The 27,945-nt window shown below is 36.6% G+C and overlaps 2 protein-coding genes across 2 annotated transcripts; one reads left to right on the top strand and one right to left on the bottom strand.

Annotated features, from left to right (window-relative positions):
- Positions 1–82: 82 nt before the first annotated feature.
- LOC127960023 (copper-transporting ATPase 2) lies at positions 83–16,329 on the top strand. Its single transcript, XM_052559547.1, has 21 exons — positions 83–450; positions 1,950–2,784; positions 3,423–3,632; positions 3,749–3,912; positions 5,451–5,612; positions 5,714–5,790; positions 5,901–6,084; positions 6,824–7,057; positions 7,633–7,724; positions 9,262–9,389; positions 9,794–9,948; positions 10,342–10,476; positions 10,582–10,776; positions 11,308–11,490; positions 11,721–11,946; positions 12,429–12,566; positions 12,763–12,905; positions 13,764–13,967; positions 14,066–14,183; positions 14,273–14,375; positions 15,237–16,329. The coding sequence occupies exons 1-21, from the start codon at positions 274–276 to the stop codon at positions 15,481–15,483; spliced, it is 4,110 nt and encodes a 1,369-aa protein (XP_052415507.1). The 5' UTR covers positions 83–273; the 3' UTR covers positions 15,484–16,329.
- Positions 16,330–16,725: 396 nt separating this feature from the next.
- Positions 16,726–25,861, bottom strand: LOC127959218 (beta-1,3-galactosyltransferase 1-like). Its single transcript, XM_052558250.1, has 2 exons — positions 25,708–25,861; positions 16,726–20,190 (listed from the first exon to the last, which is right to left on the bottom strand). The coding sequence occupies exon 2, from the start codon at positions 19,288–19,290 to the stop codon at positions 18,301–18,303; it is 990 nt and encodes a 329-aa protein (XP_052414210.1). The 5' UTR covers positions 19,291–20,190; positions 25,708–25,861; the 3' UTR covers positions 16,726–18,300.
- Positions 25,862–27,945: the final 2,084 nt, after the last annotated feature.

Genomic DNA, 27,945 nt, shown 5'->3' with positions numbered 1-27,945 from the left:
GTAACATAATTCAGTTTAATCATTGACAGATAATGTGACGCGAAAAAGTTTGCCTGGCAGTGACGAGTGCAAAATCCATAGCTGCAGATGAGCGATAACACGCGGAGCGCAAAACCTGCTGAGATTTAAATGCGCGCGGACCGTCACGCCACGGGACAGTCCTTTCACTCACCACCAGCGATATGCCACGAACTAGAGATTTTTGGTTTTCGATTTTTAGTTAAGGAAGGGTAATCTAATCCCCATTGTTGGGTCTAGTGGGACACCGGTAAAATGAGTAAACTCAGTCCTTTCAGTAATCTTGCCAAGTTTATCTCAAAGTCGCCTGACAATGGACCAGTCAGCGGGGAGCAGCTCTGCATGGAAGACTGCAAACCTCTGTGCCGCTGCGGGCCGGACCCGTGCGTTTGTACCGTCTCACCAAACAAAGATGGACCGAATGAATATAAGGTTAGTTTCACTCATAACGATTTGAACAATACGCAGGACTAGTTTCATTAAGAAAAAAATTGTCTTCACAATAAGATATTTTACGTATTATTTATTAATTTTATTTATTTATTAATTTTATTATTTTTTTTATGTAATTGCCGTGTAAATATGGATACTTAAGCAACACCTTTCATGAATTTCATTAAATAAAAAATGTCAGAAGTTTCTTCTTGTTATTTTTTTGCCACTACTAGTTGATCTTATAGAGTTTTTTGTGATTGTATGAACAAAAAGATAAAAAGATCAGCATTTATTCAAAATATAAATCTTAAATAAATAAAGAAATTAATACTTTTAATCATAGACGATGTGAAGGTATAAAGACTCATGTTGTTAGAAAATATTTCAATTTTGAATGAATGCTGTTCTTTGTGTTAATCAAAGAAACCTGAAGAAAGTATTACATGTTCCAAAAATATTAAGCAGCACCAATATTGCTAATAGATCAGCATATTAGAAAGATTGCTGAAAGATCATGTGACACTGAAGGCTGGAATAATGTCTTATAAAAATCAGCTTTGCATCACAGGAATAAATGATATTTAAAGTATATTAAAATAGAAAACCTTTTTTTTTTTACTTTTATAATATTTCACAATATTACAGTTTTTTCAGTAGTTTATAAATATATGCCATTTTTGTTCTTTATATGTAATGCTAGGGTTTGAATAATACAGTATATGTGTGGGTGTGTGTGTGTATATATATATATATATATATATATATATATATATATATATACACACATATATATATATATATATATATATATATATATATATATATATATATATATATATATATATATATATATACCTATTTGAATGGGCATTCATTTATTGACTTTTAAATATATGTCTTTTATTTAGAAGGTTGAATGTCAAATTCAATGATTGATAAAAATAAAAATAAGTACAAAAATGAATAAGTAAAAATGAATGACAACAATAATTGCCACTGTAAAACTTTAGATTTACATGATGGTGATGGATAGTCAACACAAGGAACAAACTTTAGCTCTTTTTAAATGGTGTGTATGAGATAGTAAGTGGTCTAAACACTAATGTAAAGTTAAGTACAAATAAAAATGCCTCTTTGGATCCAAAGTGATCAACACTTAATAGTGCAAAAGTCATTAGTAGTAAAATAGCAGGAGTACATTCCAAGTCTTGTGACTGTGACAGTGGGACAACCTTTACTAATCTGCTCTTTGATGCTGTGTAATGGGAAACTTTTGTGCTAATACTTGTGTGATTAGCAAGTACTTTGTACTCCCTCAGGTTCAGAGCAATTTTATTGGGTTCCCTTGAGTGCATATATGTGTTTCCACTAACAATAAATTTTTAAAATGCATTTAAGGTAATAGCATATGTTAATCATACAAAGTTAAGCTACATTATATTTCACAATTGATATGCTAATCAGTTTATGCTGATTTCTTTTCCTTTTTTTTTTAGGAAAACGGAAGTCCACCGGAAAACTGGGCACCTGAAAAATGTGCCTTTGATAATCTTGCCTATGAACCAATTGGCCACAATGGACTTAAGTGCAATTTGGGCCACCAGTTTGCAGTTAAGGAGAGCGAGGTTAAGATCCGGGTGCAGGGAATGACCTGTCAATCATGTGTCCAATCTATTGAAGAGCGGATTGGAAGTATTGAAGGTGTCGTTGGTGTCCAGGTGTCTCTGAGTGATAAAGAAGCCTCTTTGATGTTTAACCCTGTAATGGTAACACCAGAGGTTTTGAGAAAACATATTGAGGATATGGGGTTTGATGCTTCACTTCTGGCCTTGCAGAGTCAACTGCATCCTTCAGTGGGTCACTGCTCTGAGGTAACGTTAGGCGTAGAAGGGATGCATTGCGGGTCATGTGTGAAGAACATAACAGAAACCTTGTCGGGAGTGGTAGGTGTCAACTCTGTATTTGTTTCTCTGGAAAAAGGAAGTGTGGACCTTAGATTCGACCCATCGCTGCTTACCCTGGAGACAGTTAAAGGACTCTTAGAGGAGATTCCACCTGGGAATTTTATGGTTTCCATTCCTGGTTGGAATTCTAGATTGAATTCTGCCAGTATTCCACCCCAGACGGTCACTATCGGAATAGAAGGAATGACTTGTAACTCGTGTGTTCAAGCCATAGAGGGAACGGTGTCCCAGAGAGCCGGAGTACACACCATAAAGGTTAACTTACAGGAAAAGAAGGGAATTGTAACATTTGACTCCAGCTTGACTAGTTCAGAAGAACTGCGGGCGGCAATTGAGGACATGGGATTTGAAGCCTGGATGGATCAAGGTTGTGAATACATATCAGAATACATACCTCACACAGTAAAGATCATCTTTCTCACAAAGACCACATGAAACTGATACTCTACAAGTACCTGATAAGTGAACACATAAAGCTTACTGTTTACTTAAAAAGCAACTAGCTTCATTGAAACTCTTTGAAACATTGCCTTATGCATTTTTATTTTACTACATGTGTAATGTGTAGAAATGTCCTACTTTAAAACTAGGGCTTTAATCTTTCTCTGACTGTAAAACCAAGTAGATTTGGGCAAAATGGGCAAAAACCTTTATTTTGTCTCAGACAGTGGCTTCTCCTCTGCCAGCAGAGTCTATCCAGAACAATGGTTTCCTTGGTTACCATGCAGGTTGCCAATCTAGAATAACATAAGTGTTCTTGAATGGCTCAAAACCCAGACATGGCAACCTTTAAAAGGGAAAGTGGGAGAGTTAATCGGATTAAAGAGGCTTTAGGCAGACTGCTCTCTCTCTTTGAAATTTTCATAAACTCTTAACTGTGATCCTAACTAAACGTGAAGCCAAAAATACATATACTGTAAAAAATATAGCTGTAAGAAAATAAACTGTGTATTTATCAGTTATGTTCAGCACTAAATGTTTTCACATGTTTTCTCCCATTGAAAGATTCTGGAGTTTATGACGTTTCATCAAGCAGTCAAATGTCAAGTGTTCTGAAACAAAGCCACACATCTAAATCTTCACCAATCGAAATCACCAGAGACAACCCCCATGGCTCAGAGGACAGAGAGACACGCAAATGTTTCGTTCATGTGACAGGGATGACCTGTGCATCCTGTGTGGCCAACATTGAGAAAAATCTGTTGAAGCACAAAGGTAAAATGGCATTCAGGATTAAGTACTTTTTTAGTAGCTATCAAGCATTTTTAATCAAATGTCATATATGTTAGTAAGAGCGGTGGTTTGAATTTTATGTGTTGATGTATGTATAGGTATTAAATCAGTATTTGTGGCTCTGATGGCTGGTAAGGCAGAGGTGAAGTATGATCCAGGGCTTTTGGACGCAGCACAGATCGTCCAGCTCATCTCTCATTTAGGGTTTGGTGCCTCAGTGATGGAAGAGAATACAGTCCAGGATGGTGTCTTGGATCTTTCTGTGAGTGTCTGGGTGCATTTGAGGGTGTTTCAGTGACTACAATTAAAAAAATAATGTCTTTAGGCATTTTATTAGGTGATATGTTCTTCTTATCTTTTTTTTTGGTATTTGTGACTGATATTGGCAATTTTTTTGTAATTAATAATTTAAGGTTTTCTCAGAAATGTCTTTACTGCCACATTATTCGTAATCTAATATTATTATTATTTTTATTACCTGAAGAAAGAGATTTCCCATAAAATATATTTTTATACACTAGCTGTTTGAAACACAAGTTTTTTTTTTTTACATTGTTGTTGTAATGATACTTTGTGACAGTAATGAAGTTGCTATAATTCTACAAATTTATACAACAAATATTATCTTCATAACATGTTAAAAATATTCATAATAAGTAGTTTGAAAAGATCTGATGGCCGGACACGTCTTCAGTGATGAACCTGTGGTCACTGGGTGTTTTGGGTCTTTAATCATCAAACACCCTCGCCTGAGCGACCCAGTCAGGGGTGATCAACCCCCGACTTGTGTCCAAGTGGCCTGCTCATCCACAGATCCCTCCTCCAGATCCACAGCCATCATGAGGCCTTTTCAGCGGCCTTCAGGAGGTTCTTAATGGCCCTTTTGCACTGAAGTCCTTTCATACCAAGAAGGAGAAGCCCCGACACCCAACTTTGACTGGTTTACACCGTTCCTTCCAGCCGCTGCTCCAGCACTCTGTGACAAGGTCTGCATATTTATTCTTTTTACGTTCATACGCTTCCTCAGTTCGGTCTTCCCAGGGGACAGTCAGTTCTAGCAAAACCACTTGCTTTGTTGACTCTGATGATGGCACCATGTCTTGGCAGAGTGTAGTGGTTGCAATGTTTGCTGAGAACTACAGCTGTCTTCCTAGATTGATCTGGAGCATCCAATCACATACTTTGGCAAGAAGCCCTCCACTGATACAACCCTTTGATGCAACTTCTCTCCAGTTGTGATGAAGCACATGTGCTGTCAGGGGGCATGTTGATTCTTACTTTCTTGAATTGCTGTACTGATAGTATCTGCCAAAGACCTTAACTCTTGGTGATAGCACCAGCGTTATCTCAACACCTTTTGGGCAGGCACTTTTTGTGCTCGGAGGTGCCCCTCTTCTGGCACAGCTGACATACTGGGGTGCTTGCCATTCCCTAACAATGCAGACTGTTATTTATATCTGCCAATTTGCATGACTTATTCTCTTTCCTCAGTACCTGTGTTCAACAATTTGCTTTTTTTATATACTAAAAAAATATTCCCTGCTTGAATTGAAAATTGCCTGTATTTAGAGGATACATGATCTCTACATAAGGCAATACATTTGTATATACTGGAATGAAAAAACCCAAGTAGAAAAAGAAAAACGTTAATTTGTCTTCTTTTTTTGCCCTCTTTCCCAGCGGGATGAGAGATGAAATGGAAATCCTTATGAAGGTGTAATGTAGAATTCAACAAAAGAATGGTTTGATAAGCTTGTTTCAGTCTTGTGGATTTCAGTCTTGACACAGATATTTCATCAGGTCACCGGTATGACATGTGCTTCCTGTGTCCATAACATCGAAAGCAAACTTATGAGGACAAAGGGAATACTGGAAGCCTCTGTTGCATTGGCGACAAACAAAACTCATGTGAAGTTTGACCCAGATTTGATCGGCTCTAGAGATATCGTCCGGATTATTGAGGTAAATTTATATTTATATGCTTTAGAAGGATGATGTTTAATTAGGTTTTAAATATCATAGTTGTTTTCAATTGATTTATCTGTTCTTTTTCTGTTCTCTAGGGTTTGGGTTTTGGTGTGTCTTTAATAAAAAATGAGGGACTGAACAATACACTGGACCACCAACAGGAAATTCGGCAGCAAGTATCTTTTTCAAATTTAACCTCACTAACTTCTTTGTGTGTGTGTGTCAGAGTTAGTAGTTTTTGTACTGCTATAAGTTATAGTGTAAACTGGTCTATATCTACAGATGGAAGCATTCGTTTCTGTTTAGCCTGGTGTTTGGGATCCCAGTGATGGGTCTGATGATTTACATGATGGTGATGGACAGTCAACACAAGGAACATGGTGGTTCCATGCCTATGGACCAAAACATCCTACCTGGTCTCTCCATCATTAACTTGGCCTTCTTCTTGCTTTGCACACCTGTTCAGGTATTTCCACTGCAGGTTATAGAAGAAAACAATTGCCTAATTTATGTGGACATAGAAGGATCTCATGCAAAATTTCACCAGAATTTCTTAAAGACTGCAGTGTGCATTATTATCTGCTTTTTTCATGTGTTTTATGCAGGTAGTTTTTGTTATTTTAAAGCGGGATTTAGTGTAGTATCGCTTAGGGTTAGGGTTAGGTTAACAACAACAACAAAAAAAGAATATAAAGAAGAAAATAAATGTAAGGATATATTATTTATTCCTGTGATGCAAATCTACCTTTTCAGCATCTTACTCCAGTTTTAAGATTCACATGATCCTTCAGAAATCATTCTAATATGCTGATTTGCCGCTCAAGCAACATACATTTTTGGAAACCATGATACTTTTTTCAGGATTCTTTGATGAATAAAAAGTTCAAAAGAATAGCATTAATTATAAATGTGCTTTAATACAGCAGTTTGCCAGGGAAAATGACTCCACACAAAGCTTTGGAACTAATTGGTTGAGTGAATGATTCAATGACTCATTAGTTTCATTCCAGAAAGTGTCTGCAATTGTTTAGATATTTAGTGATTTAGGTTTAGTGTCCATTCCTGGACATTTTATATTAGTAATGTTTTACGGTGTAATAGTTAATCACATTAAGGTCATTCATAATAGTTTGAATGACAACCAACGAATAACTGATAATATAGTATTCCTCTCTTTTTTCTGGTTCTCCTTTATTCTCATTCAGTTTCTAGGTGGCCGTTACTTCTACATACAAGCATACCGTTCGCTAAGACATGGTGTAGCCAACATGGATGTGCTCATAGTCTTGGCTACCACCATTGCATACGTGTATTCATTTGTAGTGCTGATCGTAGCCATGACTGAAGGAGCCAAACAGAGTCCTCTGACATTTTTTGACACTCCTCCGATGCTTTTTGTGTTCATCGCGCTAGGACGCTGGCTGGAGCATGTTGCAAAGGTAAAAAAACACTTAAATATACAGTACCTATGGCTCAGAGGGCAGTCAAATGATCATTCTCTTTTTTTATTAGCTTATCAAGACAGTGACAAAACTATGTTTTTGACAATAGTTAATGCATTATAATAATTGAGAGAAAACACATGTTGGTTGATGTCTAAAACATGTTATCAAGTTTAATTTTTGAACATTAGTTTACATCAGTAGGATGTAGGATGTAGGTGCAGGTTTTACTTGAAAAAAGACATTTACATATTTTAATATCCACTTATTTTGATATCTCCCATGCAGTCTAATTTATTAGCAAGCTGATAAGGCAATATATCACAGCACTAGTGTGCATCATTATACATACACATACCTATACATTATACATTATACATACATACAAGATTATAACCTTACTGTACAACAAACTGGCAACAAACAATGGATTCAAATAAGTATGCAGCAGTCTCAGTGAACAAAAAACAGACGCTCATATGCCTGGACTGTGTCTGTGGGCTTGTCATTTGATCATAAGTCTTGCAGGGATAAGAAAAACATGATTTTTTGCTTTTATTTTGTCCTTGCAGAGTAAAACATCTGAGGCTCTGGCTAAACTGATGTCACTTCAGGCCACAGATGCCACTATAGTGTCCCTGGGTAGAGACAACACCATCATCAGGTTCACTTCACCCTACACAGAAGTCATATATGAGCTTTTAGTTAGAAACTAGACATGTTTCAGGGGTGCTCAATAAGCTCATTAGTGAAATAATAATTAGATATTAATTTTATGATATGTTGATATCAGCCTTCTTATTTACATGTATCAAATCATGTAGTCTTATCAAAATGATAAGTTTCTCTGTCTAAAACCACATCCTCCAAGGATATGCAAGCAAACCAGAACGAACAAAATGACTGACAGACAGAGAGCATTTCTGACAAAAATAAGCACTGCTTCTCCGACTCCTTTTCTTCTGCTTACAGAGGGCTGTCACAGAGACAGCTCTGATTTCCCAGGACACTTATTTCAATGACATCTATCAGGTATTAGCATGGAAAACAAAATCCTTACAGCTTTTAAAATTTATATTAAAACAAGATATTTATATAGATATTTTTATTTATAATCCAAATGAATACAAGCAAACATGATTATTTATTTTTATACAAAGTAAAGAAGTTTTAATATTTTTGGAAGAAGTCTGAAAAGAAGCCAAGGCTGCATTTATTTGATAGAAATACAGTAAAAAAAAAAACATTTCAATAGCTCAGACTAACATGATGATTTTGTGCTCAAGGAACTTTAATTTTAATGAATTATTACCATTGTTCCTTACAGTGACTTTTGATTAATTTAATGCTAATCATTAAAAAATCTTACTGAATCCTGAATAGGTTTTATTAATATTATAAAATAAAATAAGGAATTTATTTTATTGTAATAAAATAAGGAATTTACTGACAATTTGACACTGCTGCTTTCAGGTGCTTTCAAACATCCACAATTAAAATATATGGGACCCACTTTATATTAAGTGGCCTTAACTACTATGTACTTACATTTTAATTAATAATTTAGTACAATGTACTTATTGTGTACATACATGTTTTTCATTGAACATAAAAAACGACATGTAATTACATCTGTATTTAATTTCTGTAATTACATTTATAATTACACTGTTGACCCATGCTTTACACCTTAACCCACCCTTAAACTTACCCATACCTCCAACCCTCTCCCTAACCTTACCCCATCCCACCTCAATAGCAGCAAAAGTGTTTTACAACACAATTAGTACATTGTACTTATTTTTTTATGTAAGTACATAGTAGTTAATGCCACCTAATATAAAGTGGGACCAATATATGCAATATAATAGAATATATATTTATAAAATGTACTTCCTCATGTACAAATAATTGTTAAGAGTGCAAGGAGCAACACAAATAAAGAATAAACTGCATTAGTGCAACAGCACTGCTATGAGTGTGAGTAAGATAGTGGTTCAGTCGAACAGAATGGATGGCAGTTCAGTTGTTGACCTCTGCAATAGAGTTCGGCTCTCAGAGGAGCAGGATTGAGCACCCTTGGCATAAATGAATTTCATTGGATCTAGTAAAACCTCAGAGCTCTGAATGGTGTTGATTGATGTGTGTGCTGTGTTGTTAGGCTTATAAGACTTAACTGTCAGTTTGCTGTCATGTTTCAGAGAAAAGCAGGTATCTGTGGAGCTGGTGCAGAGAGGCGACGTGGTAAAGGTGGCACCAGGGGGGAAGTTCCCTGTTGACGGCAAGGTCATTGAAGGCACGTCTATGGCAGATGAGTCCCTTATCACTGGTAAGATTTTGACTCAGTCAGTGGGGGTTTGTGTGATTTAGGATGTTAAATCTGTCTACATTTGTAAACAGTGTCATAGTACATACTTTGGATTTTCCCAGTGATTTACTTTGAAAAGGGGAAGCTGCAAAACGTCATGTTGGTTTTCATTTCAAGGCAAAGCGTGCATATTAAACTGGGATAGGAAAGGAGTCAAAAATAATCATTAATCACAAATCATCTTTGTTGAAAAGTGCATTTTTCATTTAGAATGGTTTCTGGCTTCACCTCCTCTTTAGCTTGTTCTGCTTCTTCCTAGTGATCTATCATGTTCATTAGCTACACTGGCATTATATTGGCCCAAAGGTCCAAAGCTGATGGATACGAATCTGAAATCCTAACTGAAAGTCTATTTGTCATTCCAGGGGAGCCGATGCCGGTCATTAAGAAACCAGGCAGTTGTGTGATTGCAGGCTCTATTAATGCTCACGGAGCTCTGCTGGTGGAAGCCACACATGTAGGGGCAGAGACCACGCTCAGCCAGATAGTCAAACTAGTGGAAGAGGCCCAGACATCAAAGGTAACTCATGAGCACAAACATAAAACACACACATATATGCACAGACATACCTTTTATGGGTTTGAATGTTTGAAAGAGATTTAGATACATACTTGTATTATAACTTTTACTGTTTTGCACGTGTGTACACCCTTAAAGAAACAGATCATTTCGAAAAATGTACATTTATAAACATCCAAGATTTAGGTGAATTTGTGTATTTTTCGGAACAGATTTGGAGAAATTTTGCATTACATCACTTCCTCTGCAGTGAATGAGTCCCATTAGAATGAGAGGCCAAACAGCTTATAGAAACATCCACCCATCCATTCATGTTTCTCCTCTACTTTTTGATTAAAAGCTGTTATTATGCAGTGCTAGAATTGGGATGTAACTGTCCTCTTCTCTTTGCAGGCACCGATTCAGCAGTTAGCTGACAAACTGAGTGGCTATTTCGTTCCGTTCATAGTGGTGATCTCCGTGCTGACAGTGGTTGCATGGCTCATCATTGGCTTTTTGGACTTTGAAGTTGTGGCAAAGTATTTCCCTGTGAGTTACAATAATTCATGAACGATGTGTAAATGCAACTTTTATTACAGACAGATCTGTATAAAAAAACAGGAAACGTCTTTAAAGTAAGTATGATCTTCACAGGGTTATGACCAAAACATCCCCCGAACTGAGGTGATCGTTCGCTTTGCGTTCCAGGCCTCCATCACGGTTCTGTCGATCGCATGCCCCTGCTCTCTGGGTCTGGCGACCCCCACTGCTGTTATGGTGGGGACAGGGGTGGGCGCTCAGAATGGCATTCTTATAAAAGGAGGAGAACCTCTGGAGATGGCCCACAAGGCAATGCTCAACCATACGTCCTTCTTTTGAGTCTGTATTTATTAGGCTGACATCCCAGCTGCAGTGGGATCTGTAGAAATGTTGCTGGATATTTATATTCCGTGTATCTACTGTATTAACACTACTGTTCAAAAGTTTGGGGCCAGTAAGGTTTTTTTTTTTAAGAAATTGATACTTGATATTCAACGGGTATGCATTAAAGTGATTGTAGTAAAATTTTACATTGTTTAATTTTTTTGTGGTTTTAATTTTAGATTCAGTTTAAGTTAACAAACAAATAACCCTGGTGTATAAAAATCAAGCATAGTATCAAAAATACATATAATATTTATAATATCGTTTTTTAATAATGAACATATATCTATTATTTGACAACATTCTATATTCTATTTTACGTCCAATGTATCTATATTCATATACAGAGTGATAGGATGCCGTTATGAATATAGTTCAGACAAAAATGTTCAGATTCTTTCAGGATTTACTGGATAGTTTGTTGTAATTTGACTCTCTTCCCTGCGGTTCCTGCAGGTTGGGGCTGTTATGTTTGATAAGACGGGCACCATCACTAATGGTGTGCCGCAGGTGACCAGGGTACTGGTCCTGTGGGACCGAGCAAGGCTTCCTCTTCGGACGGTTCTGGCTGTGGTGGGCACCGCTGAGGCCAGCAGTGAACACCCGTTGGGGATGGCTGTGGCCAAGCATTGCAAAGAGGTTTGGAAAAACCAGCAGACACAACAAACTTTGAAGCTTCAGTACAGTTTCATGTGATGCAGCCTTTGGGCATTTTGTGCCATACAAAACTTTCTGAAATTCAGGAAAGCCTATTTCCAGTCCAATTCTGATTAAACCATCTGTTTAAATAAATAGAGCTGCTCTTTACTGTAGGTGTTAAAGGAGGTTTCTAAATGGGTTTGTCTGCTTCTAAATCCGTCTCTCTGTAGGAGTTGGGAAGAGACACTCTGGGCTACTGCCATGACTTCCAGGCTGTTCCTGGCTGTGGGATCAGCTGTAAAGTCTCCAACATTGAGGATCTGCTGCAGAACACCCCAAAGACACAAGAAACAAACACATCCCATGCAAAGCAAACACCACTTCTTCTCACCCTCCAAGGAGCCACCACAGATGAGAGTAGCCTGGTGGCGGACACAGAGACAAATTCAGGGTTAGGTAAGGTAGATGTGTTTTTGTTGCCTCCTAGCGGGAGTTTGGTGTATTGCTTTGTGCATTAATAGAGCTTTCTTCCTTTAGAAGGGCCTTTTCTAATTTTTTGAAGCAGTTTATTTTTTTCCACATATAGTATTATTTTATATTAAATTAATAATTCAGTAACTTAATAGTGCTTTTTACACTACCAAGACTGTATTTGATGAAAAATGCAGGAATATTGTTGAATATTATTACAGATTACAATATTACTGATTTCTATTTAAATATATTTTAAATTGTAATTCATTCCTATGACTGCAAAGATGAATTTTCAGCAGCTATTACTCCAGTTTTCAGTGTTACACGGGTGTTTTTCGTGATATGTCCCCTTTATTTAATTTATTTCCAAGTTATTGTGGCTCAGATTTCCTTGAATGAATTAAACTCATAATGTATGAAGACAGAGAGATACAGAACAGATTTATGTCAATGTGTTTTTCCAGAGAGCCCTTCATACTCTGTTTTGATTGGGAACAGACAGTGGATGATGAGGAATGGTTTGGAGGTCACAGCTGATGTGGATGATGCCATGAGCAGCCATGAGACTAAAGGACAGACGGCCATACTTGTGGCCATCGATGGTACGTTATGTTTTGTCTAAAGTCCTATTATCCTAGTATCCTAATTTGTCCACATATGATATAATGTTAGTACAATGTCCTATTTTAGTTTTGTTTTTATTTGTCAAACTGTTAATTATGTTAAGCTTTTTATTTCAGAAGATCAAGATCACCATTTATCCTACCAGTTCTCTGTCTTTCTGTCTCTGTTTCTCAGGTGTGCTGTGTGCTATGTTAGCTGTGGCAGACACAGTAAAGCCAGAGTCAGCTCTAGCCGTTCACACCCTGAGCAGTATGGGAATAGAGGTCTTCATGATCACTGGAGACAACAGACGCACAGCCCGCGCCATCGCCACACAGGTGGATGTACATACAGCACATGCACATTTGCCTAGTACCATATGAAATTGTATTATATAACAACTCAGAATAATGTAAATTTCTAAATATGTTAATAAAGGTGCAGTCATTAAAGGTTTTGTTCATAGGCGAAATCCAGTCATTGTAGAGCGAATCTGTGCATTGAGAAGTTTCACACAAAGGTGAAAACGTTCCCAAAATAGATTTCTCTCATGTTCAAGTTGGTCCTGTAAATTCATCACACTGACCAACAGAAAGCTGCTTAGTTTGAAAGTGATTTTTCTATGAGAAGTGAATAAAATTTTTTACGTACATTTACTGTTGTTTGGCAAAGACAAAATCCTGTTTTTTCGATATTTCAGAAATTTCACATGAAGGCAAAAGTACGGAGCCCCGTACATGGCATGGAGTAAAAAAAATAGTAGGCTACATCGTGTGCACGATTTACTATTTCGTTTCCTTGATTTTGTAAATTGTGCACACGATTTACTCATTATTTCCTCAACTTGCTAAATCATGCACACGATTTATAAATCAAGTGAACGAATTAGTAAATTGTGCGCACGATTTTGCAAATCGAGGAAACTTAATAGAATAATCGTTTTAGTAGGCTACTTCGAGGGAGCGAATTATTAAATTGTGCACATTATTTATTTAATTGTTCTTGCATGTCATGTGAGGGGTTCTGTACAGAAGATTTTCCTAGAGAGATTTCACAAAATCTATTTTTTTGCTTTTTATTAAACTATGCATCATAAATCGCAACACTGACAATGGCTCAATTTTTCCTGCAAAACTTAACCAAAAAGTTACTTATGGACCATCCAGTTTGCATTTGTACACTATTTTGTTATACAGGTTGGCATAAGAAAGGTGTTTGCAGAAGTCTTGCCCTCCCATAAAGTGGCAAAAGTCCAGGAATTGCAGGAACAAGGCCTGAAAGTTGCAATGGTGGGCGATGGAGTCAATGATTCACCTGCTCTTGCCCGTGCAGATCTGGGCATTGCCATAGGAACGGGTACAGATGTAGCAATTGAAGCAGCAGATATTGTCCTTATACGGGTGAGAGAGTTTATTTTTTAAGAAAAAAAAAGGGTGAGATTCTATAAAATAACAACAAAATAAAAAGTTCAGCCCTTTATGTGTTTTTGTTGATGTAGAATGATTTGTTGGATGTGGTGGCCAGTATCGAGTTGTCTAAAAAGACAGTGCAGAGAATCCGGATAAACTTTGTGTTTGCTCTCATTTACAACTTGCTTGGCATCCCTATTGCAGCAGGTAAACAGAACCAAGCATAATTGTTACCAGTGTTTTCCGACATAAGCGAGTACTGTGTGCATTCTGTGATATATGGATGTGATTTTCAGGTGTGTTCATGCCGGTTGGGTTGGTACTGCAGCCGTGGATGGGCTCTGCTGCGATGGCAGCTTCATCTGTCTCAGTTGTGCTCTCCTCTCTACTGCTGAGACTGTAAGTGCACATGCACTACACTGTGATAAAGTCTTCACATTCTACCTGCACACATCACTGAACACTTTATAGCCCTGTTCCAAAGTCAAGAGTTTTGCCCATTTAGGCATCATATAATTCCTGACACAATGGCTGTTTTAAACAGCAGGCAGGAAATTATACTGCCATATAAGCTGCGCTGAATAATATATTTTGTTAGGTAACCTAAAATGTGCATAATGTGGTAACATCTGAAGTAACATCATTTTTTTTTTTTTTTAAGATGGCTTTAATATGATTTATTTGCATCAGTTGTTAGCTTAGCATGTTAACACCAGCCTATTTTGTACCTTATTTTTTACACAAAAATGAGCACTGTTATTTTGAACTTATTAAAGACTTTTTCATCCTGCAGCACACAATACAGTGGCTAAATGTACAGTAATGCAGCACACAAACACTCAAGATGGATGATCTGAGTTGTTAGCTAAGCAACATGCTAACAACAAAATGTTCACCTTATTTTAATGTAAAAGTGAGTGTGTCAGCCTCTTAGTTGTTTTAGCTGTACAAGATCAGTCTCTTTTGCTGGTTGATTTTGCAAACTGGAATTCGTTTTCATATTTTAATTTAGAATTGTAGTCATGAATGCACTGGGTTGCATTGGAAACAGTTTTACCATATACTTAATTCTTCTAGTTATTTAAGTAAAAGTGATTTCATATGATGAGCACTAATTCAAATACTGTAAATTATGACCGTCTTGGAGGATAGTTGTCCATATTCCACTCAGTGGGTTGTGAAAAAGAGCTCTTAATTTTTCTTATTCGCCTTCCCATGATGCTTAGACACACTGTACCTATCTTTCCATCTCTCGTTTAGCTACAAGAAGACGTCAGCAGAAGAGTATGAGTCCAGAGCTCAGAATCATAGGCTCAGTCTGAGTCCATCTCAGGTCAGCACCCATGTTGGACTGGAAAACCGTCGCTGTAGCCCTCGCTCATTCCGCCAGAGCTTGGAAAGACACAGGCGGAGCCATTCGGGTTCAGGCTCCTCCTCCCTGAAATCAAACCCCTCCCACCCCTCCATAACACAACCATACAGCACCTCAGGGAGAAACATTGTGTAAGCAACGAGCCATGAGCAGCCTTGATGACAATATTGAAATATTTTATCATGGAACGACGACTCTGGGGAATACAGTTTTATAATGTTCAATTTTTATATAATTTTGCAATGATAGATTTAATCAAGATTTTGCATGATGGTGAAAGATTTGCTGACGCAGATTCAAGAAAGAGGTTCATGTTGATTCACTGTGATTTTGGCTAAAACCAATTTTACCTTTTAAAAGGTGTCTGCTGTATTTTAATTAGCGTTCAGCAACATCAACATTATTTTTTAATTGCATTGGAGGATGGCAATGTACATGATTATCATGCATGTAAAACCAGTTTAATTTGGTACTAAAAGTATCATGACTATGTACTCATTGCTTGTTTTCTTTAAGAGAACCTTACCTTTGGTAGAATCTTGAAGTATTAGTGTCCAATAATGACAGTAGTAAGCCCTTAATTATTGATAGATAATAGACATTGGTTTCTTGTGGTTTGGAGAATAAATATGCATTTCTTGGCCAACAGGTAGCAGTAATGTTAACCAGTTTACAGATGGAAAGGAAATGGCTGGATTGTATGGAATGCTACTGGTTAAACAATTTGATAAGTAGGGTTTGTAGAAAATAACTGATTTGACTTCATTAGATTCAGTAGATAGTGGATTCCTACAATTATCTGACAGTTTGCTTCCAGATTACGTTTAAGGATAAAAGACGTGTTAGAATAAATGTAGACACACCTTTACAGTGGCACTTTTATTTTAGAAAAACTTGATATGTTTTTTAAATATAGTTAGCAGTGTAAAACGAGCCTGTCCATGATTTTTCAGATACAAAATAAAGTGCATGGTCCCAGCATGGTCTTGTCATGTGCTCTATATAATTTGTGTTACATCATTACAATATGTATAAGGACAGATGCAATCCCATCCTGTTTCATTCATCCATCAGCAGTACAATCAAATGACTAAATATACTTTATAAATAATATGTTAATCCTACTATGAAAATGAACTTTAACTTTCAGAACTATTTTACTAATGATAAATGACGGATTGGAAAATAGTCACTAATAAAATTTTGGTTCAAAACCTCTACGGGAAAAAGTTAATGAAGTAAATATTTACAGAATTAATTATATATATATATATATATATATATATATATATATATATATATATATATATATATATATATATATATATATATATATATATATATATATATATATATAATTATTATATATACTGCTCTTCCAAAAAAAAGTCACACACTCTAATATATCATTGGACCGCCTTTAGCTTTGATTACGGCACGCATTCACCATGGCATAATTTCGATAAGCTTCTGTAATATCACAACATTTATTCCCATCCAGAGTTGCATTCATTTTTTTCCAGGATCTTGTATTGATGATGGGAGAATCAGACCGCTGTGCAAAGTTTTCTCCAGCACATTAATGGAGTTAAGGTCTGACTCTGTACTCTATGGTGGCCAATCCATGTGTGAAATTGATGTTGCATGCTCCCTGATCCACTTTTTCCCAATTTGAGCCAATGAATCCTGGTATTGTCATCTTGGAATATGCCTGTGCCATCAGGGAAGAAACAAATTATTGTTGGAATAATTCAGTATTTTCAGGGAGTCAGCTGACCTCATTATTTGGGCATATAACATATACATGCAGTAAATATTCAATGGGAGGATCTTACCTATCTGCTTAGTTACATCCAGGTGGTGACTTTCATTTTGGGACGGGCAGTGTATTTATATTATATTATTGTATATACAATAAAAAAAGATGCAACCCCTTTAAAAAAAAGTGAGCACTGCATGCAAAATTAAAGTGTGTATGCCATCTATTTTTGCATACTTTATTTAATTGTAACCTAAAAAAAAAGCTAAATAATATTCCTAACCCCAGTAATAAAACTGAGCTCTACTGCTTTGCAAAGGCATGAACTACACATAAATATGCATTCTCTTGGGTTATAGTTATTTTCCATTTGAAGTGATATACAGAATAAATGTAGTTTATGCCACAGTCATATGACCTTGCAGCCTAAGACAGGGTTGAGCCTGGTTAGTACAGTACCTGGATGGGAGACTTCCTGTGAAAACTAGGTTGCTGTTGGAAGAGGTGTTAGTGAGGCCAGCAGAGAGTGCTCACACTGTGGTCTGTGTGGGTCCTAATGCCCCAGTATAATGACGGAATCTCTGGCACTTCCTGTAAAGAGTAGTGGTGTAACATCGTCCTGGCCAAACTGCCACCACTGGCCCTTGTCAATCACGACCTCCTAATAATCCCCATCCACTTGATTTCCCCTCTCTTCCACCAGTAGCTGGTGTGTGGTGAGCGCACTGCCGGTGTTGTACTGTGGCTGCCGTCGCATCATCCAGGTGTGTGCTGCACACTGGTGTTAGTTGAGGAGAGATCCCCCCACATGATTGTAAATCGCTTTGAGTGTACAGCAATACACAATAAAGCGCTATATAAATGCATCATTCATTCATTCATTCATGGCAGCCATTTGGGATAGTAAATACTGCACTGCTACTTCTCACAATACTGTATTAATTTGAAAGTTGGTATTATTTATATAAAGCATTCAAAGCGGCCTGGTACATGAATAATGGTATGTATGCAAGGCCAAAAACACTCAGTTTACAACCATTGCAAATACCTTTTGAATCCAGTTCCATCAGTTTCATGAGTGTGGTCTGTGTTGCAAGCAACAGATTGTATTGCTGTATCAGACCAGGAAGGTCACAAACAGTTTTGTTAATACCAATAAATAACCTTTTTTTAATCACATATCAGCAAAAATGCTAACATTTGAGATGTTTCTTGTTGGACATATCGTTCCATATTCTCAGTATCTCCTCTGGTGAGATCTGATGTACAGTTAACACTTTTCGGTAGCGGCAGAGACTGTAGGTCATCTTCCAGTGATTAAATCCACTGTTCTGGAAAGGCTGAATGCCTAGTTTCCGCAGGCACAGTCCCACATACACATCCTCCAGATGTAGGAGTCTTGTATGGAGGGAGGTCTTATAAACCAGCTCTGCAATGTCCCCGGAGAAGACGTATCCAGTGCCAGAGCAAAAGGGTGGGTACCTGCTATCAGGGTAGAGCTCTCTGGGCATGAACCACTTGCTGTGGACGTCACGAATGGGTCCTCCGTTTATCACATGTCCTGTGAAAAAGCGTCGCCTTGGTTTGGTGTTGGGTCTTAGAAGGTTAAACACTAAATTTTCCATGTTGACAAATATATCACTGTCTGTTTTCATGATGTACTGCGCATTGGGGCAGAATGAGGACACCCATCTCATGCCCATGAGAGTCTTCAGGGTCAAATTGTGGTATGAATCTACAAAGTCCTCGACTAGGATGTCATGGAAGATCTGGCTCTCTTGTTCCACCATCTGGTTGAGGACAGGTTCAGTGCTGTACCCAAGAAGGAACAGCGTCAAAATGCGAACGTCGCCAAACGTGTTTTCATCTCCCCACGTCTCCCGGATCGCCTGGCGGGCGTCAAACTCCTTGTGGTTGGTGCTTATGAGGAGAACAAGAAAGGGCGTTGTGCTTTCACATTTGTTGGGCTCGTTGATGAGGAACTTGAAATTATGTGGGTTCAGAGCACGCGTTCGGATATTACTGAACGTGTCGTTCTTCGAGAGCTTCGGGAGCGGTTTGCGGGTGTTGAAGGTCACCTGACCCATGTAGGTGGTTGAGGGCCGAGAGCCACTGAAATACCACAGCGCACTTGCCCAGAGGACCACAGTCAGCAAATACAGGCATGACACCTTTGATGGCATCTCGTCAGTGGCTGGATCACCTGTCAATCACAAGCGTTCAGCCCCCGGGGCCAATCACGTGTAGTTATTTGGAAAGCATCGCTCAAATGAACACAAACCATCCATCCTTTGATGTCAGTGCTGGTTTAGTTTTGTTCAGAAGCATTCTTTCTAGAAACACAGACATTTCTTACTATTTTCACTGAGGAGCAATTTCTACCAATAATCTCGTTTTTAAAGGTTATCAATATTATTTTATATGCAGTTATAGAAAAAGGACTAAGAAAGTGTTCTCTTTACTCATATTCTAGATCAATGGTTCTCAACCAGGGACCGAGAGCCACAAGGGCTCACAGAAAACTTCAAAGGGGGCCACAGGATGACTTAAAATTATTCAGTTGAATATATGATCATTTATTCAACTGATAATAATAATGTTATTCATAAATTAAAACTTTAATAAAATGCTTAAAATACATAACATCAAGAAATCATATTTATTTCCCCCCCTTATTTACTACTTCTGCTTGTTTCCCAATTTATGTTTATAAATCAATTAATAACTAGCAATATTTGTCATAATTATAGCAGAAATTTCCTACCTAAGGCACTGAAAACTGTGTTGGACAACGAGAAGCTTTTGAATCAAAATAGTTGAGAACCACTGTTCTGTTTCTAGAAGGTTCTATACTCTTCCAATTGTGCTGAGATTTGCATCCGCTTTCCAGTGATTGACCTTCTATCGATGTGGGTCATCACTGCATTGCGTCTGTTCTGACATCATTAATAAAGCATACAGGGTGGAGTGGACAGAGACGTTTCTCGGTTCAAGTGTTGAAGGATGTCTTTTTTGTTTGTAGGTCACAGAAAGCCGAGATGAAGGTGTTGGTTTTCTTTCCAGATCCCACTTTTAGGCTGAGTCTGAAATAGAAAAAGCGAAATATATAGATGTAAATGTATCTGAATGTTGTATGCATTGTAACACACACATATACTGATCACATGATCATCATTCTATATTCAGCCCTCACAGCATGTCGGGTTCTTCAGTTACCATACTGCATTTTAATTATTAGACAGATAATATATACACAGTGATGGCCAAAATTATTAGAACACTAGTATTTTCACCATCTAAAAATGGTTTTAAATCAGAGATCTGATCTCATTATCATCCAGTCTGCCTGAAATTTCATGAAGAAACTGAACAAACTGAGACAGATTCAATCTAAAAGAACTGTGACTGTGAATGTTTACAAGATGCTTCAAGAAACCTACCTGCAAAGCTACCTGAAAAAATGATGTGCAAGTGAAAAAGCTGCTTTAAACACACAGGACGGTTCCACCAAATGTTGATTTAATTTAGTCAATAGAAGTTAATTAAAAAAGAAAATCTATTCATGGCAATATTTTTGACAGCATCCCAAACTTTTAACAGCACTGCAGCTTTGCAGGTTTCTTGAAGCATCTTGAAGACATTGCCTTATATTATTATTATTTATTCAGAAATGAAGAATGAAAAACTAAGAATACTATTATAGAATACCGAAATCCCTCACAAACTGAACATACACTTAAACAGAAGGTGGTAGTTGCGGTTGGGGTTTGTAAACTGAAGGTAGACCAGGTGAAAAGATCTATCCGTCTCTATTATAAAATAGCATTTCAGCAGAATTTTTGCACCTGAAGACACAAACGGCGACAAACCAACATCAGCAGCAATTATCTGGGAAGGATTCCAACAGCAGAGCCAGAGGCGATTTGTGGGCCCCTCAGCTCCCTCAGAACCTCACTTGGGAGAGAAAAGTGACTCATCCCTTTTTTCTGGTGTGTTGCTATTGTTTCTTACGAACCAATATATCAATATATCATCCTCAGCACCTTCAACATCTTCAAGACCAGATTATAATTTGCCACACCACTGTTATCTATATAATTTTTTTAAAATATTTTTTTATATTTTCATATGTAATATTTAAATTTTAGTAAAAAAAACAAAAAAAAAAACTTTGTAACAACATAAGTCTTTACTATCACTTTTTAAATTCAGTTTAACATATCCTTGCTGAATAAAAGTGCTAACATCTTTCAAGGAAACAGAAACAATCATACTGACCCCAAGCTTTAGAACAGTATTGCATATTGTTACAAAAGATTTGTACTTTTTAATTAATGCTCTTCTTTCTAACTTTTTTCCTACCAAAGAAATTTGATAAACGTATCACGTTCCAAAAATATTAAGCAGCACAACTGTTTTAAATGTTGATAATAAATCAACATATTAGAAGGATTTTTGAAGAATCATGTGAGATTGCCTACATTTCCATGGACAATATTTGGTTCAATCGGACTGAATTCATACAGACTGATGAATCTGATTGTAGTGTTTACATGAATGCTAAATAAAGTGATGTGCACATTTATATGTCACAAGCTTCAAATATAGAGTTTCTCACTGTTTGCACATAATAACAACTCTCCTACATTATTTGTTTATTTGTTTTTAACAGCAGAATTAATATTTATCCATTCATGGATAAATGCACATGCACAGTCCTTTCAGTTTCGTGGTTCAATCCGATCCAGTGTTTACATGCACTTTCAATCGTATTAGAAGAGGAATAAACCACCCCCTTCAATCTGATTAAAATTTAATTCTGATGGAGCTCAGTCAGATTTTTTTTAGTCCATTTGAGCCATCAATACAATTACAAACAGATTATTTGGTTGCATGTAAATGTAGCCTCTGAAGACTGGAGTAATGGCTGCAGAAAATTCAGCTTTGCCACCATAATAATAAATTACATTTTAAAATATATTAAAGAAAACTTATTTCAATTTGTAGCAATATTTCACAATATCATTGTTTTCACAACAGTTTTATTAATAGGTGCATGAAATGTAGGTGGAAATAGCAGAGGACCCTGGGGGAGAGATGGGGCAGAGAGAGATAAATACAGAATGATGGGTTTTTGGTCCTAAAAACAAGATGTGTAAGCAAGAGTCTCCACTATACAAACATTATCTATTCTTTATCTGGATTCCCTCTTCTTTGCGTCAGATCAACATCAGCCTCCCTTTCCTTTCCTTTATAAAGGTCAGATACATAGAAATACTGCAAATGCCATAAAATAGAACCTAAAGAACAACCTCTGCAGTCACACACATTGATTTAGCTAGTCATGTTTTTATTTTATTTTATGGAATAACAGTGTGTATTTTTTTTGCATGATCACACACATATAGAAACTTTCACTCTTTTCACTTTTGTCAGTCACACAGTCATATGTAACCACCATCTTGTTGCTCAGTCTTTCATTTGATAATTATGTATCCAAGTGATGGCACCATTTTGCTTTTCGGAATACAGCATTTGTCTTTGGTTGCTGTGGGATCCTCTGCTGTTGCCGTGGGGCATCCAGTCAAACAGTTCTGCATGCATTGATTAACCTTCAGCATTGTACTTGGACAAAACGATGTGGAGCATCACTTTTATGAATCTGTGTGTGTGTATGTTTCTCTCTAACAGTAAATTTGCATATGCATACAATTGTTTCTGGGTCATTAACCTAAAAAAATCTATTCAGGCTTGTTTTATGACTTCTAAGACCACAGTATATCCTTATTTACTGTTAATTTATCTCTCCTTTACCCTTAAAGGGATATAGTTCAGACAAAAATGAAAATTATTGTATCATTTACTCTCCCTAATGTCACCCCAAACCCATACAAATAAAATAATTACTGGGTTGTTGTTTTTTTATTTATTTTTTATTTAACGTTTTCTGGGCTGGTAGATGCACCTTCATATAACTATCTAATACTAGCTATACTAACTGCACTGGCATTCAGATACTTCATGTTATTAGCAAATAACAGGACATGCAGCTGAATACTGATGGATGGGGAATATGTTTTAGGCTCTGGCAGATGTAATATAATTTGATTCAGAACACATTCAGTCGGTCAGAAAGAGAAATATGGTGTGTGGTGATACTATCATGGCGCTTTCACTGACCATTACTGCAACAATAACTTAATTTAGTTGTAGTAAATGCACAGCAAAAAAATCATTATTTTTTTTTGCTTTCCAGTAAATATACTGTATATCTTATTGTGATAAAAAAAAAGTTGGAGGCAAAAGCACATATTAATTATTTCCATGTTTATTTTCTCTACTGCAAAAAAAAATTTTTTTTAAGATAAAAAAAAGCTATTTAAATTAGAATTATGAACATTAAACAACTCAATGATGGTCAATGTCGTCTAGCTCTCTTCTCTGGTTTTGACTGACTTAATCTGTAATGAATAAAAGTAAATAACATCTGCCATAATAACAGAGTCTAAACCGTATTTCTCGGTTCAATGGCTGCACATTTGTCATGTGTATAATTGTATTTGCTACGTAAGGCTTTCTGTGATTAACTGATAAATAAACAAATGGCTGGCACTGCTTCTCTCACTGATGATAAATCTTGAGACAGTGTGTGTATGTATGATCCTTCCTGGCTCTGGCTTCATCGGCAATGACTGTCATGTTTGACTCATATTGTTCGCTCAAAATAAAACAAACAGCAAATGTATATATTACACAATTATAGAAATTATACCCTAAAACTGTAACCCCTTTTAAAATACAATGCTGTTTTAAACCGACAAGATGTTCTTTCCAGGATTATTCGTTTCTGTTAATGAGTTGGAATTTGAATTGATTTGGACATGTGCCACAGGATATTTAATTGTAATAGAACTGTAAAAATCTCACATTCACACATATAAGTTTACAGTTTACAATTTTAAAGCAGTGATAAATGATGAAACAGAAACTAAGACAAACCTTTCATGGTCAGAAACTGTTTCATTCTGTCTCAATACTGATTAATGTGTTTTACATTTGTGCTAGTTTGTTGGGTTCTAACTGCTTTGATATAAAACAGAACTGTTTCAAATGCACTCCAGAAAGAAGACACTCTCCACTATTTTAATATTTATGTGGATAACAGATGTTTAAACAAGAAAATGTAATTGGTATTTGGTATGCACGTGGGTTTGTTCTCCCTCGGCTATGAGAGAAGCTGTTCTACTTACACAGAAATCACACACACACACACACACACACTAATACAATGACATTATATTACCAGCACTGCGGTAAACTCATTTCTCAGAACGAAAAAGTGAGGGCAAAGTAATATGAATTGGAATGTATACCTCTCACTTCACAGTAACTATGAAATATTACTACACGAGAACAAAAAACACAGATGAACTATCTATACTGTACATAACTCAATAAGCAGATGTGTTGCGGTCAACCTGGCCAAATTTTGAAGTATGAATCTCAATAATGCATGCCTCACATGATTGTGCTATATTATAGATGTGCAATCATACAAGATCTTATGAGCTGCAACAGACGTACAGTATCAGGGTCTCAGGATGAGGGCCACGTGCTATTAAAGGCCATAACTATTTAATGTAAAAGACAAGTCAACAGTGAAGCATGCTTTCACATACCTAAATTAGCTACAGTAACTTTAAAGTATCCTTAAAAGTTTCCTGATTATGCAGAAGAGTGTGATTGATTGCTCAGCAGGAATAATTCACAAAAGAACATAATCAAAAGCATGTCAACCATCCAAATCATGGCAAATAAATATAGCTGATGGTATTAAGAGGGTGCCAACAGCCTCATGAAAAACAATCTCTTTTCAAAAAGTAACAGACTGACGAAGGTCAGATCCATAGGAGAGTCTTTTTTCATAGCAAAAAAATCAAAATCAAGTACTTAGCATCAATCAATAAACTCTGAAATGTAACAGCATTTTCAGAAAAATGGCCACCAATTACAATCTGTCTCCACAATATTTAGTACTGCTTACAATTTATTGCCAATGGGGTCTAATTTTATTGTCAAATAAGCTGAAACATTCTTACAATTTGGAATGACATCTAAGGTGAGTAAGTGCTGACAGACCTTCAAATGTTGGGTGAACAATGCATTTAAAGGGTCAAGAAAAAAAATAATTTTTCATATGTTTAACCATATGTTCATGTTGATGGAATTTGAAGGAAGAAGATGCAGATTATTTACTTTTTTTTAGGGAGGAAGTGATAAATTTAAAGAACAAATGTTAAAATTGCCATAGTTGAACTTTATATTATAACATTTATAGGCTATATTAGCCTATATCACAGCGTTAACGTTATACAATATTTACAGATGAAATGCTGGTCTCCTGGTAAGAGATCCAAAATATACGCAAAGAATGCTTTATGAATCGCTCCTTTTACCCCAAAGCCCCGAACATAACATCACATTACATCACATGACTCTTTTTTGTAGCGCTGCTCCTGTCACCTTAAAGAATAGTACTACAAACGCAGATGCTCGACACAGTTGGTGATCTGCAATGAGAGAATACATAGCGAACCTACCTTTTCCGTCAGATTCTCTGCATTGATGAAATCCTTCCAGCTTTCTTCAGAGCACAATGCGAATGCATGGTGTATTGACCAAGCAGTCGAAATCGAATGGTTGCGGGTGGTGCGCTGCGGCGGTGTCCTATCAGCAGTCCCTGATGCTCACTGGACCAACCTACACTCTCCACTTCATACTGCAACCTCTCTCTACAAAGTACTGGTCAAGATTACGCCTGCTTTTGAAAAGGCAAGGCTGAAAACTGAATTAATTTCACTGTAAAATACCTAGCACATAAAAATATCAAATCAAATGTATTATGTAAGTTTAACACCTTTAACAGCATTTATTTGTAAAAAATATTAAATTGTCTTTATCTATATAAAGTAGCTGCAGTGTTCATAAAGCCCCTTTGAAAAACTTCAGACTCTCTAACCACTAGGACACAACTTCCCACAACTTTTGATTATTTTAATTATTATTATTATTATTATTATTATATTACGTATTTATTCTCAATTGGTAATATTTGCTTTGATTCTGAATTGAATTCTCTGCAGTTTCTAAAACAAGTGGGAAGGAGTAAATTCCTTAGACTACTCATCACAAATGTATTGGTGTAAAGAGTACATACTGCATACTTATTCAAAAATGTAGTAAAAAGGAGAGAGTAAAGTGGCAATTAAAATAACAACTTATTAAAATAACTAATTACATTTACTCAATACTTTATGCTACATAAAGCTTGCAAAACTTATGAAGGTTAATTATAAAGTTTTATCTTAATAGCATTTAATTCCATTGACTAATGAGTTGTTTTCAACTCATATTTAAATTAACTTCTGTTTTTGGCTGTTTTTTTCATACGAAAAATACAGAACATGATGCTGATGAAACACAAAAGATAAAACTGATGATTCCAGAAATATATTTTTATTCATTGTCCATGCAGTAGCAGTATAATAGAAACAATTAGTTCTAACCACCTTAAGACAGACAGTCTGTCGAGAATTCTGTCAAACAAAAGCAGAGATAACCCCTTATGAATGTTCTAGAAAGAAAGTAATAGTGTATCTGCAAACTTGCAGGCATGGAAAACAGACACAGGCAAAGATACATGAATTCTGAATTAAATGTTTACAGCCAAAAAAAAAAAAAACACTATTATCATATTTCCCCAATTTATCTTGCACACCAGGTGCTTTAAATAAAGCTTTTTAAAAGGTTCAGATTGTGTTTAAATGTGCTGTCTGCTGTGAGCTGAGTATAAAATTAAATATGAGCATGCTAACATTCATCTTTCCATGAACAGAGCTTTGATACTGTTTTAAATGATTTTGACTGAAGCTTTGATTGTGTATAAATGAGAGTATGGCAGATTAAACAATGTTAATTATTACTTTTTTATCAGTCATCATCATCATCATCATAATATCGGTTCTGTTTAATTTGATCCTCTACAGACAAGAAGTCATTTTCATCCTGCCAGAGGCTGCTGGCTTCACTCAACAGCCCAGCATCTTTGGTGTCATTTTTATAGAGCAAATTCTTCCTCATTCCCCCCTCGGTGTGTTGGCCCGTCTCCCCTTTTGATTCTATACCAAAATCCAGAAGGTCATCCAGCTGAGATGAAGCTGATTCCTTGCTACAAATGTCATTCTTAAATTCAGGAAACAAACTAGAACTGTCATCAAAACCTGCAAATACGTCATCTAAGAAACGTGAGGCACTAAACTTTGGGCTGTCATCTGTCTCAGTGCAAACCAATGTTTTGGTTTTGGGCTGTTCTTCTTCTGCCTCTTTTATGTCATGTGAGTATTTGGCACATGATGAGACAGAGCTGTCATCTTGGAGCTGGTGGAATATGTCAGAAGCCTTCATCTCACTGTTGATCTCTTCTTTAAATGGTTCCTGAGCAGGAAGTGGCTCTGAGGAGAAGTCCAGGAGCCTGGGTTCTACTTTCATTTCATCAATTTCTGCCAAACTGGCCTTGTTGTCTAATATTACATTGTTGTTGTTATTATTGTTGCTGTTTGCATTGCCATTGGCTGTTTGGACATTTGGAATTTCACCATCTATTGCTGTCACTTTTACTTCTTCTCCCTCATTTACTTCACTTTGCACTTTCTTTTCACTTTCTTTAGTACCATTTTCATCTGTGTTTGCTTTGTCACTTTCCTCTTCATTCTTAGATCCTTCTACGACTCCATTCTCCAACTCCTCCTCAACTTTTTGACCATTCATCTCACTTCCTT

Source organism: Carassius gibelio, chromosome B6 (assembly GCF_023724105.1).
Source record: "Carassius gibelio isolate Cgi1373 ecotype wild population from Czech Republic chromosome B6, carGib1.2-hapl.c, whole genome shotgun sequence".
Lineage (NCBI taxonomy): Eukaryota > Metazoa > Chordata > Actinopteri > Cypriniformes > Cyprinidae > Carassius > Carassius gibelio.
This window is presented reverse-complemented; position numbering and strand designations above follow the sequence as displayed.

What these genes read in the sequence shown, in the direction of transcription:
- LOC127960023 (XM_052559547.1), top strand. Translation starts at nt 274, where the DNA reads ATGAGTAAACTCAGTCCTTTCAGTAATCTTGCCAAGTTTATCTCAAAG. An exon ending in AGAGACAACACCATCATCAG is followed by an intron (nt 7,725 to 9,261) that starts GTTCACTTCACC and finishes GTCATGTTTCAG; the next exon opens with AGAAAAGCAGGTATCTGTGG. An exon ending in AGATGAGTCCCTTATCACTG is followed by an intron (nt 9,390 to 9,793) that starts GTAAGATTTTGA and finishes TTGTCATTCCAG; the next exon opens with GGGAGCCGATGCCGGTCATT.
- LOC127959218 (XM_052558250.1), bottom strand. Translation starts at nt 19,290, where the DNA reads ATGCCATCAAAGGTGTCATGCCTGTATTTGCTGACTGTGGTCCTCTGG.